General features: G+C 37.7%; 1 protein-coding gene across 1 annotated transcript in view; it reads left to right on the top strand.

Annotated features, from left to right (window-relative positions):
• Positions 1-14,893, top strand: part of GALNT18 (polypeptide N-acetylgalactosaminyltransferase 18) — a 960,883-nt gene that overhangs the window by 861,619 nt on the left and 84,371 nt on the right. Inside the window, exons 8-9 of the mRNA XM_053720241.1 lie at positions 4,470-4,607; positions 11,556-11,651. Of these exons, the coding sequence (XP_053576216.1) occupies positions 4,470-4,607; positions 11,556-11,651 (234 nt within the window). The remainder of the gene's footprint in view (positions 1-4,469; positions 4,608-11,555; positions 11,652-14,893) is intronic.

Below are 14,893 nucleotides of genomic sequence, written 5' to 3'. Positions count from 1 at the left end.
AATAACTATACGGGTGTGAGCACAATGTTATCTATATGGCACACATCAACTAATGCCCTCTAGCTGTGAAAAACTCAAATGCATTCAGGTAACAGGCGGCCTTCAAGGGCTTAGAAATTAACATATGAGCCTACCTAGCTTCAGCTTTCAACTAAAAATACCAAGAGAACAAAGCAAATTTGATGCTAAAAGTAAATAGGAAAGTTGTTTAAAATTACATGCCCTATCTGAATCATGAACATTTAATTTGGACTTTACTGTCCCTTTAATGGACGAAGTGGACGAAATTGATTTGTTCATGCCATTTGGCAACAAGACACGGTGCAGGAATGGAGGAAGGAGTTATATTGTTTGGTTAATAATCTCCTTTGTTTGTAATGATGTACAGGGGGTCTTGACCATTCATTTGTCCATCGGCCCCTGCTATAGTATTACTAGTGACTGGTATTAGGGACATCCGGTTTGGCACTAAATGCTGGATTTTAGTCTTGCAGGAGTTGTATGTACTTTTAACATTGAAAGAGAGGTTATTTTTAATTGTTTGAATCATATAATTTAAGATTGTTGCTAATATGAATTGTCTATATTAGCTGTTTCTATAAGAAATAACTAACAAATCCGAAAGCAATATTCACCCGAACCGAATGCCTTCATGGACTTTTTAAAAATCCAAAACAAATCTTTCGGATCAATTTTTTTGCCTATGCACATATCTAATGATATATTTATGCTCAATAAAGAAGTCAATTTACCAATTAAAAGATGCAAAAGTCAAAATTAAACTTTCAAGATTCTTTGTTGAACATTTGTGATTCTTGATCTTTGATCTAATATCAAGTTGACTCAGTTTTCTTGGTATCATTTGTTATATAGCATACCTAGGTAGCAGCAATGCTGTATTGGAGGCTAGCTGCTCATTGGTGGCTGCACACACACACACACATATATATCTTGTTATTGTCTCACCAAATGCGTTCAACTTGCTCCCAGTAATGCATTACTTCTCCTGCACCTTCTCTTTTTGTTTGAATTGGATGCACTGTTTGAATCATGATAGTTTAATTTTGACTTTAATGTCCCTTTAAGATACCAAATAATTTATTTTATACTATACATATTTTCTCCATTGCCTTTAACGCTGAAGCTTGCTAATGAAAACATTAAAGAACGATTCAGAGACTGTGGTTTCATTTACGTCAAGAGGACCCTGGTTCTGCTCCATTAAGAGGTGCTACAAGGAATCTCACCCCAGGAAGCAGTGTTCCAGCTGTAGAATGCCTAGCATTGAAGATGCATTTATCAGATACATTGCTAAACAGACTGTTGAGGGCCCGGAATCAGTATAGCGTATCAGCATATTGCAAGATGTCAGGTTTCTTAATATGAAAAAAACATCATTAGGGATGTTTGTGAAAATATTTTTGTATTCATACACGGCAGCTCTTTGCAAGGTCGTCATAGCAGTTGTTTGAAGGTTTAAAGTCAAATTCCAGCGCTGAAATAAAATTCTCTATTTAATTAGAGAATTGTATTTTTATGCAGACACATTTGTTTTGAACCACAGCAAATTGGTTAAATGCATTGTCAAAGGCTGTGCCAATCCAGATGTGGATACGACTGATGAGCCAATAAGAAGTAGGCATATAGGCATGTGTCCAATTACTGGTTGAATTGCAATCTGGAGCAGTGGGTGTACTTGAGTGCAACTTTAACTACGTTTAATTTAATTAAACTTCGCTTAACCCTTTGAGTGCTAAGCACTTTCCCACCTGGGTGCTAAGATTTTTTAATGTTTTTTTTTTATTTTTTACAATTTGAACAATTTTTTTTGTAAAACTTTTTTTTATTTTTTTTCAGACCCCCAAGACTTACTCTGTTGGAAAGGTTAGGTCTTGGGGGTCTGTAGCTGCTTAGATGCCTGAGATACAGGCTTCTAAGCAGCATGCCCCCTGCTCCTATACTTAACATTGTTAAGTATAAATAAAGTTGCGCGGTGACGTCATCACGTTATTGCGCGTGATGCCACCACGCAAAACGGGAAGCCCCGGCGATACCTGTCACTCTACAGGCACGATCGCCGGGGTAGGAGCCCCCAGATCTCCCTCAAGGTGGGAGAGTGCTAGCGACGGCTCTGAGCCGTCATTAGCACCAGAGTGGGAAACTCAGTGACGGCTCAGAGCCGTCGTTAGCACTCAAGGGGTTAATATGCACCACCGCCAGAATACTGGTGCACAGGCCCTCACAGCATATAATGTGCGTATGCTACTGGAAAAAGCATTTTTGGTAATGGAAATTTAATGCAAAAATTCTTCTATTTAAATTTAAAATGCACCCTTACACATTTCAATTTTGACCTTTCTGTCCCTTTAAGTGCCTGTTGTATCTGCACTGTCCTGGTCTAGTGGAGAGAAGAATTTGGAGCACCCAGTTCTTTAGAACCAGGGAACATTACAGCACAGTCTTATGATTTCTCTACTTTCTGGGCTGTAACTCAGTTTTTTCTTAGAGAAGTTTATTTTTGGAAGAATATCTTCCTTACATGCACTTGACCTAGTAATTGCCATTATAAATGCAGTATTATTTTTTTTTTACATCCTAGTAATCTTCAGTGGTTAAAAAGGATATGGTCTCATTACACATTTGGTGGGGGTGCGAGAGGTTGAGAAAATAGTGGGGGAGATATTTTCAAAATCATTCAAACAAAAATAGGAACATCTATTCCAAATCATCCACATACCATCCTTTTTCACTGCCTGCTTAAACTAAAAGACAAAGTAAAAAAGAACCTGCCCTTTATAATGCTAAACAGTGCCAAAATACTGATTCTTAGACATTGGAAAACCATTCTCACAGTAGAGGAGTGGAAATCCCAAGTAGAACGGCTTCTACAACTTGAAAGATTTCGATTTCTGAGAGATGTTAGAGTCGAGACCCACGAGTACATGATGGAGAGGTGGCAATCTGATACCCCATGAGCTGACGAGTTTTGTGTCTATCTTTGAGGTTGCACTATGACCGAGGTGGTGTGCCACCCCCTCTAGATCGGGCATCGCCTACACGGCTTCGAGAAGCAATAACTGTTGTTATGGTTCTATTTTCTTTCCAATGCTCTTGTTATTTGAGCTGAAGGACTAATCTACCAATCCACGCTTTTATAGTCTGAAGATATTAGAACTCAACGCAATAGGACAACTCGACTTCATTCATCAAAATCTCAGAAAAGAACTTTAATGTTTATTAACAAAGAGCATCCTCTTTTGTATCGATCTTATATTCATGTTTGTATCTATGTCAAGTATGGCAAGAAAAGATTGATTTATTCTGTACAGGCCTTACTGCCATTTATATTGATAATTGTTTGTTTTCTTTTCATTAAACAAAGTTACAAAATAACTTAGATGCTCAATGCATGTAAGATTTAAGCAGCCACTGATGTGCATGCGCCAGGAGGATGCCCTGCTTTCTGTCAAAGCAGCGGGTGGTATGGCTTGTAATTGGCTGTACTGCCTGCCGCAACAAGGATGGAAAAAAAGCTTAGCAGGGGGGGTTAGTAAAACAGAAACCACAAAGGTCTAAAATATAGACTTATATTTAACCACTTACTATTTAATGAATTCTTTAATAAAGTGTTTTTTTTATTAACATTTTCTGTCCCTTTAAAGGGACATTGAACCCAAAATTTTCTTTCATGATTCAGACAGAGAATACAATTTTAAACAACATTCCAATTTACTTATATCATCTTATTTGCTTAATTCTTTAGATATCCTTTGTTAAAGAAATAGCAATGCACATGGGTGAGACAATCATATGAGGCATCTATGTGCAGCCACCAATCAGCAGCTACTGGGCCTATCTAGATATGCTTTTCAGAAAAGAATATCAAGAGAATGAAGCAAATTAGATAGTAGAAGTAAATTAGAAAGTTGTTTTAAATGGTTTCCTCTATCTGAATTATTAATGGGACAGTCAAGTCCAAAAACACTCATATGATAATTTCTAAGCCCTTGAAAACCGCCTATTATCACATGCTTTTTTATTTGCTTTTCACAACAGGGGAGAGCTAGTTCATGTGAGCCATATAGATAATATTGTGATCACGCCCATTGCTTGTGGCAGACACTGCACTAATTGGTTAAAATGAAAGTCAATAGATACTAAATAAAATGTCATGTGATCAGGGGGCTGTCAGAAGATGCTTAGATACAAAGTAATAACAGAGGTAAAAAGTGTATTAATATAACAGTGTTGGTTATGCAAAACTGGGGAATGGGTAATAAAGGGATTATCTATCTTTTTAAACAACAACAATTCTGGTGTTGACTGTCCCTTTAATGAAAACAATTGGGTTTAATGTCCTTTTAACTTTGATTGTATATTTTTAGTTAGTACGTACATCTCATTTTTTTTAACATGTGATGTTCATTTTGTATATAGAATTAATTACTATTATTTGTTTATATTTTCAGGATTCAGGAATTGACATAGGGGATATTTCAGATCGGAAAGCACTTCGGAAAAAACTGCAGTGTAAGACGTTTCGCTGGTACCTTGTTACAGTATATCCTCAAATGAGAACGTACTCTGATGTCATTGCCTATGGGACGGTATGTTCATTTATCTGTTGAATCGTGTATTAACGTATGATCAATATTTATTTCTAAGGCAGGAGCTAGATTGTTAAGGCAGTCATTTTGCTATATATGTTCCTGCCTTATTAATTGGATGATTAAAGGACAGCAAAGTCATGTGTTTTGTATTGTATTATTGTAGACTGCAATTTGCTTTCCATACGTAAAATCAATACAACTTAATATACGGACAAGAAATCAATAGAAAGAAAATAGTCTAGTTGTCTTTTCAAATGACACCTAAACTCCCTTCACACTCAGCTGATAGATATATTACATTGCAGCACCATGAAATATATAATTGCTTATTTTATGAAGCATTACAAATGGTTGTTGGACAGACATTTTAACATGAGTGAAGAAAGCTGCTATTGCAGGACATAGGGCAGATTCTACATAATTTGAAAAGTATTACATCTGTACCAATTCTGCACAGCAAAACAACTTTGCAATATACTTTCATTATTTTTTTTTTCCCTTTTCATGTCATTAAAGGGATAGGAAAGTCAAAATTAAACTTGCATGATTCAGATAGAGCATGTCATTTTAAGACACTTTTAAATCCACTTCTATTTTCAAATGTGCTTTGTTCTCTTGGTATCCCTTGTTGAAAAATAAACTAGTGGGAGCTGCTGCTAATTGGGGCCTGCACAGATTTGTGTCTTGTGATTGGCTGACTAGATGTCTTCATCTTGCTGCCAGTAGTGCAAAACTGTTCCATTAGCAAAGGATAACAAGAGAGCGAAGCAAATTTTATAATGGAAGTAAATTGGAAAGTTGTTTAAAATTATATGTTCTATCCAAATCATGAAATAAAATGTTGGGGTTTAGTTCATGCGATCGTTTATGCGATCACGTGATTTCAATGAGGGGATGAGGTCGCAATCCCATTTAGGAACAATGTAAAGTCCAGTGCAGTTAGGATGGCATAGAAAGACCTAACTGGGGGGGGGAGGGGGGGGATAAAACATGTTTACATGTGGCTGATAATTTATTATAAAGCTAGACAACAGAAGTCCTAGTAATTGTAAAGTGTTTACTGTCCCTTTAACCAATGCTTTATGGAGAAACTCTCCTAGAACAGGGCTTTTTACAGTCTGAAGCCATTGGTTACCAGTATCACTCACACAAACAGTGATTTAAAACAAAAACTAAGTTGTGGTTTAACCCCTTGGTTGCCAGTAAAACAACGTTCCTACCTCTTGATTGCCTGGAACACAGCCTGGCTGCCATGTAAAGAAGTATTAAGCATCAGTGTGTGTGCACGCCACAAAAAGGAGCCTTATGACTCATCTCCTTTCTCTGAACCCTGCCAAAGGCAAATGGGTATTTTACCAAGAGCCTCAGACCCCTTTTAGACACCTTGACACATGAGGGCCTATTTATTATATGGCGAGTGGAAATGATTTTGCTACAGCATACGCTATCGCCATTTATCATTGCACAAGCATTTCTAGTGAACTGCTGGTGCAATGCCGCCGCCTGCACATTCGCGGCCAATTGGCCACTAGCTGGGGGTGTCATTCAGTCCGCCACCTCAGAGGTCTTACGGCTGCTGCCTCTTAACTCCTGATTCCAGTGAGCCAGAAGGCTTGCGCGAAATGAACAGCATTCGCTGCTTAGTAAATCGGCCCCCTAGTGTTTGTCTAGCTCTATGATAGAAGCTTTTTACTTAATCTTTATTGGTCACAAAAGTGTGGGAGAGTATGAGAATGTTATGATTTTTATTTTTGCAGTTCCAGTTCTGACCCTAAATGTCATGCTTTCCCCCCCTTTTTTGTATAAGAAAATAGCAGAATATCTCCTGCATAGTGACCGACTTTCTGCATGCACAAAGCTTTGGCTACCGAGCAACATGCGTTCTGTACATGTGTTGTACTTGGACTCCATATTAGATAAAGAAAAGCGCCAGGACCAATGTTGGTCTATTTTAAATAGGGCCACTGTGTGTTACACTTTGTAGAGCGCTACACAGAAGTCAAGCCAGAGATTATTATACGCACAATCAGTACAAGTACATGGAACTAGAATCTATAGCTACGTTTTTTTATTGACTACCATTTTGTAGGGGATAGGATATTTTCTATATGAAACAGAATCATGCCATGTGCATAACTTAATGGAACAGTCTACCTGAAATTTTGTATTGCTTAAAAAGATAATCACTTTATTACCCATTCACCAGTTTTGCATAACCAACACAGTTATATGAATAGACTTTTTACCTCTGCGATTACCTTAGCTAATTAGTGCTGCATCATAAATAACTCCACAGGAGTGAGCAAAATATTATATATATGGCTCATATGAACTAGCACTGTCTGGCTGGGAAAAGCTAATATACTGCACAGAGATAAGAGGTGTCCTTCTGGGGCTTAGAAACGGTCAGAAATTTAGAGGTTATTAAGTATATTATTATAACAATGTGGGTTGTACAAAACTGGAGAATGAGTAGTAAAGATGGTTTTCTTTCTTTTTAGACAATAAAAAATAGGGTTGAGGTATAATGCTATCAATTTAATATAGGTGTAGCACCCAATAACATTCATAATTCCCTACATTCTTTTAATTATTACATATCCGATCTTGCTAAACATTTCAGCCCTTAAAAATTACACACTCACTCCATGGGACACGCAGAAATGTTATATAGAAGCAAAAGGACTATTTAACTTATTTTTTATATAAAAAAATAAACTGAATCTGAAAGTTCAAATCGCAGATAAGAACCAGTAATCTCATTTAATCAACTAATTATCCAAAATAAAAATGAAAAAATAAAAATGAAGGCTTATTCAAAATATCAGCAGAACTCCCACCTGTCCCTATTTGAGAGGGACAGGTCGTAAGTATGAGCTGTGTCCCACTGTTCCTCTTAGACAGCCATATGTCCCAATTTGCAGAAGTACCATTAGCCCGGCCTATAGATCTGCCAGATGCCCACAAGCCACCGGAAACACCTACTGACTGCCCAAACACGCCCATGATCCTGCCCACTATCCACCTGTGACCCTGCCTTTTACCAAACATGGCCACACCCACAAAATGGTGACAGCCACCTTAACCTCCCAAGTCCCTAACCCTAGCCACAAATGCTGGTAGGTAAATATCAGTGCCCCTGTTATATATGTCCCTAAAATGTCCCATGGTGCACTGTTACACATATATATCCTTGTATGCTCTTTTAGCATAAACTATAGCTAAAATAAGGTTTGTGCTAAGGTCGTGTGTCACCTACCGCTCTTAAAGAAATGTTCTTCTGTGACATAGGGAGGTTTCAGACACACTCAGATTAATAGCTCTGTCTGCTGCATGAATTGATAGGGTGGTATTTTAAATGCAATTGCTGTACTTGCATAGTCATTTTCTTTGGCCTAATTGAGCCAGCTCAATGCTAAATGGGGTGATGTAAATACTTCATTATTTATATAGCTCATTAGACAGTGGAAGCAATGGATTTATGCATGAAAAAGCTGGCTTTGAAAGGAAACAGAGGTAAATGAACCTACAGACTCTCACTCCCCCGTGGGCAGCTAATTTTCATTTCACATACTGTGCTAGTGTACTATTTTGTTCTCATTTGCCTGGTACAAGTGCTGTATTACTCCTGCCAGCAACTTACACTTCGATCTTCGGCAAGGTTAAAGTGCAGTATATGAATATACCTTGTTAAGCATTCGGTACAAATGTTGTATATCTTGTAATTTATTTTTAAAATTATAAAGGGACGTAAGAGTGTCAAAAGAAAATACTATTATGTTTTATAATGTATAGAGGGTTTTATTATTGTTCTACAGCTCGCATATAGCTCTGTTTAACTCTTGCAAAGGTGTTCAACACAGTTAAAGTCAACCTAAGAGCAGAATTGCACTAGTGGGAGCTAGCTCAACACATCTGGTGACCCAATGCCAAGAGGTATAGGTGTATAGCCAGCTAGCTCCCAGTAATACATTGCTGCTCTAAAGCCTACCTAGATATGGTTTTTAAACAAAGGATACCAAAAGAACAACGTGCATTTGATAACAAAAGTAAATAGAAAAGTCTCTTTAAATAGATTTTTATATTTTGAATCGTGAGAGTTTAATTTTGTCTTTCATGTCCCTTTTAAAGTTACTGTAGACATTTAAGGATCCTTTGGTGCACTATATGTAAACATATTCCTTGATATGTTTGTTAATTGTATTGTAATACCTCTGCAGTGTTTATTTTTCCCAAGCATCCCAACTGCATAACGTAAATATTATTGATCCTCAACTATCATGTGCAAAAGGCAATGGCATATATCCTAGAATGCAACAAAATTTACTTTTGATCTATAAGCATCATATGTATTTTAAAACTACATTTAACTTAATGGAGATGCATCTTTGGAGACTATAGGACATCAAAGAATAATGAAAGCAAGTTATATAGAAAATACACGTGCAATACACATATAGGGCAAGATTACATATGCAGCGTCACCCGTGAAAGCCGGCGACGCCGGTTCTAAGTCCGGTTTTGCTATCACATATACGGCACCTGTTGCCCGCTAATTTTACTCCCATAAGCTAACATAAAACCGTGTTGCAAATCGGTATCACATATTCAGTACAAGGACTTACGCAGTCAAAATGGAGACATTTTACTCCAGCAAGCCTTGCACTGAAAATGTAAGCAGCCTAACGCATGCGGAATATTTATCTACCTGTCAACTGCCAACCCCCACCACAATAACTAATAAAACTATTAACCCCTAATCCGCTATTCACCCACATCGCAATCTACCAACTAAAACTATTAACCCCTAAGCCGCCATTCACCCACATTGAGATCTACCTAATATATGTATTAACCCCTAACCCGCCATTCATCCACAACGCCAACTACCTATCAACACTATTAACCCCTAACCCGCCAACCCCCTACAACGCAAATATACATAATTAACCTATTAACCCCTAAACCGCTAACTCCCCACAACGCAAATAACTAGTTTAATTACTAAGTGGTGGGGGGTTGGCGGTTTAGGAGTTAATAAATTTATTATGTTAATTGCGTTGTGGGGGGTTGGCAGTTTAGGGGTTAATAGATTTATTAGGTTTATTGCGTTGTGGGGGTTTGGCGGATTAGGGGTTAATATGTTTATAAGATACTTTGCGATATGGGGGTTGGCGGATTAGGGGTTAATATTTTATAAGATACTTTGTGATGTGGGGGTTGGCGGATTATGGGTTAATAGTTTAATTAGTTAGATTACGATGTGGGGGGTTGGCGGATTAGGGGGTTAATACATTTATTATTAGTTCCGATATGGGGGTGATGGTGGATATAGGAGTTTTACGTGTCGGGTTTATTTTTGGGAGGCGGGTTAGACTTTTACAGGCGATTTGACATTTTTTTTTATTTTCTTAGGCGCCCAGCAGTTTCTAAAGTGCCGTAAATCACTGGCGACTCCAGAAATTTATATTTATGCAAATTTCTGCACATCGATTGTTTATCCGACTTACGGCAGTTTATGAACTACTGGCAGGGTTTACTGGATTCCCCGATGTGCGAGGTGAAATTACTGGCGATGTGGGTTTCAGCAGTTACGCTGAAGCCTGTGTCGCATGTGTAATCTCACCCCATAGTATTAGACATGTGTATTTAGATCCTTCCTTAGGATGTGAATGCGGAAGAAGACGGTCACTCATGGCATTGATTTTGATTTGCACAGATCTTAGTCTGTTGCACTTTAACAAGAATAAAAGCCGAATGCCACGATTGGCCGCCTTCTTCTGCAGTCAGATCCTAGCAAAGGATCCAAATACAGGTCTAGTCCTTATATATTGTTCCACTTTACAGAAAAACAAGCATAATAGGACAATAGAGCGTCACATTTTAGCATATGGTGTGGGAAGTAATATTTATAGTACCATCTTTACTGGGCACTTGCCACTGTGACACACTTAATATCAGCATTTCTCAACTTCTATCCTCAGATGTCCCTAACAGGTCAGATTCTAAGGGTTTCCCATGATGAGCCCAGGCGAGTCAGTCACAGTGAGGGAGCAGCTCACAAGCCCAGGCAGTAGAATACTCACTCAGTCTGACCTGTTAACGGTGCTTAGGGTTGCCAGCTCGTCGCAACACAAACATTCTGGGTAACTAGTAGATGGGTGTGGGAAAGAGTTGAGATCCCATTGCCTACAGCCCCTATAAATAATAACCTCTAATCAGACATCAGATCACTCCCCATTGCCTACAGCTGACGGCAGTTATTTGCCCCCATCAGACCTCTGATTAGTCCCCATTGCCTACAGCACTATACATTTTCTAGGACCCCACAAGCCCTCAGATTAATCCCCATTGCTTAGAGCCACAATAAGTGGTAGACACCTATAAGACCTCAGGTCAGCCCCTATAGAGTTTTATAGAACTTTACAAGGCCTCATATTTTATAAATAATAAATATGGCAATTTTAATAATTGCATCATCTTTCTGTTTATATTTTGTTAATAAGTTATACAGTATTTTTATCATGTTTATTTACATTTTTAATTAGACTTCAAATTTTATTACATTGCACAAGTCTTAAAATATTCAGCAATTTTTATTTTGTCAAGAATCTAATTTAATTTTTTAATAAATACAGTCTATTTACAGTAAAATGACTTATGTCTCTTTAATATGCATAGGTATTTATAGACATTAAAAAATAAGTTATAACATTTCAAAAAAGAAAAAAAAACATCCTGTGATCTTTTCCCATTCATTTTGTCTGTAATTACTATGAAATACATAATTCCTTTATCTCATAAAGAACAGACAGAGGATGTTTCCTTTTCATCTGTTTTGTAGGATTATGGGATAACTTGTATATGATTTTCATCATTATTTGTTAGGAAAAGGAGACAAATTTAATATTACAAATGTTGATTTGTTTCTCTTCTCTATTTTAGCTGCGTAATTCCCTGAAAACAGACTTGTGCCTTGACCAGGGTCCAGCGACAGACAACGTTCCCATAGTCTACATCTGTCACGGATTTTCACCCCAGGTTTGTCACTTCACATTATGAATTGGAAAATCTCATAAACCATAGAACTGTTGCCCTACTACAGAGTTGCCAAATCCTATATTCTAGATGTATGTGGAAGAATACCATATATTAGGAGCCAAAACTGGAATATTAGGAGCCACAACTCCAGGACTTTTTGAAAAGCTTGGATATAAGCTCAGGAGCATGCAGATGTCTGGAGTAGGGATGGGCGAATGTGTTTATATTCTAATTGGAATGTTAGAACGAATGTTATTGTAGAAATTCGATTTACATAATAGAATGTTGATAAGAACGAATATTCTTAAAAATTCGATTTTCGAATGTCACATTCAAATTTGAATGTCACTTTCAAATTCGAATATTACATTTATAAAACACAATTGTAGACTAGAAACACTATTTCGAATGTCACATTCGAATCGAATATCACATTCGAATCGAATATCACATTTATTAAACACAGTTGTAAACTACTATTTTGAATTCGAATGTCACATTCGAATTTGAATGTCATATTCGAATTAGATTACATTTAAAAAACACAGTATTAGACAAGAAATACTATTTCGAATTTGAATGTCACAATCGAATTCCAATATTACATTTCAAACACAATATTAGACTAGAAATACTATTTCAAATTCGAATGTAGCATTTGAATATTACATTTATTAAACACAGTTGTAGACTAGAAATACTATTTCAAATTTGAATGTCACATTCGAATTCGAATATTACATTTCGAAATTGAATGAATACATAGCTAAACATTCTATTATTCGAATGAATATTTTCGAATTTTATTGAAAAATTCAAAAACGAAAATTCGAAAATAGAATGTTAGAATGTTATATAAACATTCGAAATTCGATTCAAACAAACGAATGTATCAAAATTCGTTTTAAATTTTGAATTTTTAGAAACATTCGCCCATCCCTAGTCTGGAGCAGTATTTGGTAGCAGTTTTGTAAGAATATTAGCCATTTACAAGAGCACTAGAGGGCAGCACTATTTCCTGTCATGTAGTGCTTCAAATGCCTACCTAGGTATCTCTCCAACAAAGAATATCATGGGAATGAAGCAAATTTTATAATAGAACTTTCTCTAAAATTGTATGCTCTGTCTGAATCACAAATGACATTTTTTGGGTTTCATATCCCTTTAAGTACATGTTTTAAAGAAACTGGGAGGTCAACCGAAACTGAGAGATACAATAGCCCTTTCACACCTCTTAAGGTTACAGTAAAGGACTTTTGAATTAAAGGGACACAAAACCCAATTTTTTTCTTACATGATTCAGATAGAGCATGCAATTTTAAGGAACTTTCTATTTTACTCCTATTATCAATTTCTCTTTGTTCTCTTACTATCTTTATTTGAAAAAGCAGGAATCTAAGTTTAGTAACCATTTTTCAGCAACTGTGTAGCACTTGCTGATTGGTGTCCCTTTAACCCCTTTGTTTACATGTGTGAATTTAACCTATTGTAATCCGAATCCATCCTCACCACCTGCTTAACCATCTGAATGCCATTTGTATATTTATATATAGGGTATATTGGAAAAGTCACATCAGGACATCTACAAACAGCATGTAGTAATCTAAAAGAACCTATTGCAATCTGTTTCCATTCTCATCACTGCTAAACTATCTGAATGACAATTGTATGTTGGTATAATGAAATACTAGACGTGATTGCTCCATTACTATATTGTCACTTTTAATCTTTGACAAGTTTTGTTTTTAACAATATTTTTATTGTTTGTTAACCCCTTCATGCCAGAGGCCAAGTGTTTAACATCGGAACAAAGTTCAGATGTAAACAGATGCTTTAAAAATGAAATCACGCGATCGTCGATTCGCTCACGTGATTTCAAGGGTGTGATCAGATCATGGTGAACTGCCTACGATGCTAGGCATGCCCCCCAGTCCAAACTCCCATTCTGAAAGCACAGGAAGCTGCAGGATGCCATATCAGTTAAGACATTCCATGCCGTCCTAACGGCGTTAATGCCCATTGCTTAGAACAGCATGGAACATCCTAACAGCGTTAAGGAGTTAAATAATTGTTTCCGATTTTAACGTGATCCACAAACAAGATGGAGACTACAGGTTTCTATTAAAAGGACTTATGGATATCTTCTTACATTGGATTTTAACAGTACTGAAAGTCTAAAGTGTGAAACCGCTTTGTTCCAACATTGTATCTGTATAGAAGATTTTCAAACGCAGTTGCACCTTCATGACGGGGTTTTATTAGGGAACGCACCTTCACACAAGCTAAGTCCAGTGGCGTCACTAGGGTTGGTGCCACCTGGTGCGGTAAGTTATGGTGTCACCCCCCTCCCCCCAGAAAGCAGACACACACAAACACAAAAACAAACTGGCACACACACATACAAACACTCAGACACACTTAAAAACACACTCAGATGCACACACAAACACTCGGAAACACACTTGGACACACACAAAAACACTCTGACGCACACATAAAAACACTCAGGCACACACACACACACAAACACACAGACACACACACAAAAACACTCAGGCACACACACAAATACACTCAGACACACACACACACACACAAACACTCAGACACACACACACATACAAAATATCTAAAATGCACTGCATTAATTATAAAGCTCATGCCTAGAGCTGCTCCCTGGCTCAGCAGAGCATCAAATGAAATATAAACAGAGCACTCTAAAAATAAATCACTAAAGAAAAGGTTTAGGCGCGCAAACTATGAAAATTCTGCTCTCTGACTCTGTTCCAAGTCTGTCAGTGCACAGCCCCGGGCCGCGTGCCTACCGCTTCTTATGGCCAATTACCTCTGCACTCTGCTCACCGCCAGACCCCCGCCCGCCCTCCCCTCCTACCTCTTCAGTGTGTACTTAGTGTACCGTAACCGTACTGGTCTGGTGGGCATCATACTTGGCTCCTTCACTTTAGAGCCAGTGTCAGACAGTCATGCGGTCAGGTGCCAGGCATCCCCCTCACTGAGCAGTGAGCACAGATAGGCAGGCAGGTTTAGGCTAGCAGCGCAACTTTCACAACTTTTTTATTCTGGTGGTGTCACCCGGTTGCGGCCCGCACCCCCCACACCCCCTAGTGACGCCACTGGCTAAGTCCAAACACGGTCACGGCAGAGCATTTCTAAGTGTTTGCTCCTACATTATTGAGCTTCTAAACGGGATCACACCTTCATGAACGTTAATCTAAATGGCA

The sequence above is a fragment of the Bombina bombina genome, chromosome 7 (genome assembly GCF_027579735.1).
Source record: "Bombina bombina isolate aBomBom1 chromosome 7, aBomBom1.pri, whole genome shotgun sequence".
NCBI classification, from domain to species: domain Eukaryota; kingdom Metazoa; phylum Chordata; class Amphibia; order Anura; family Bombinatoridae; genus Bombina; species Bombina bombina.
Note: the sequence above shows the minus strand (reverse complement) of the source record. Positions and strands in the feature narration are given on the sequence as shown.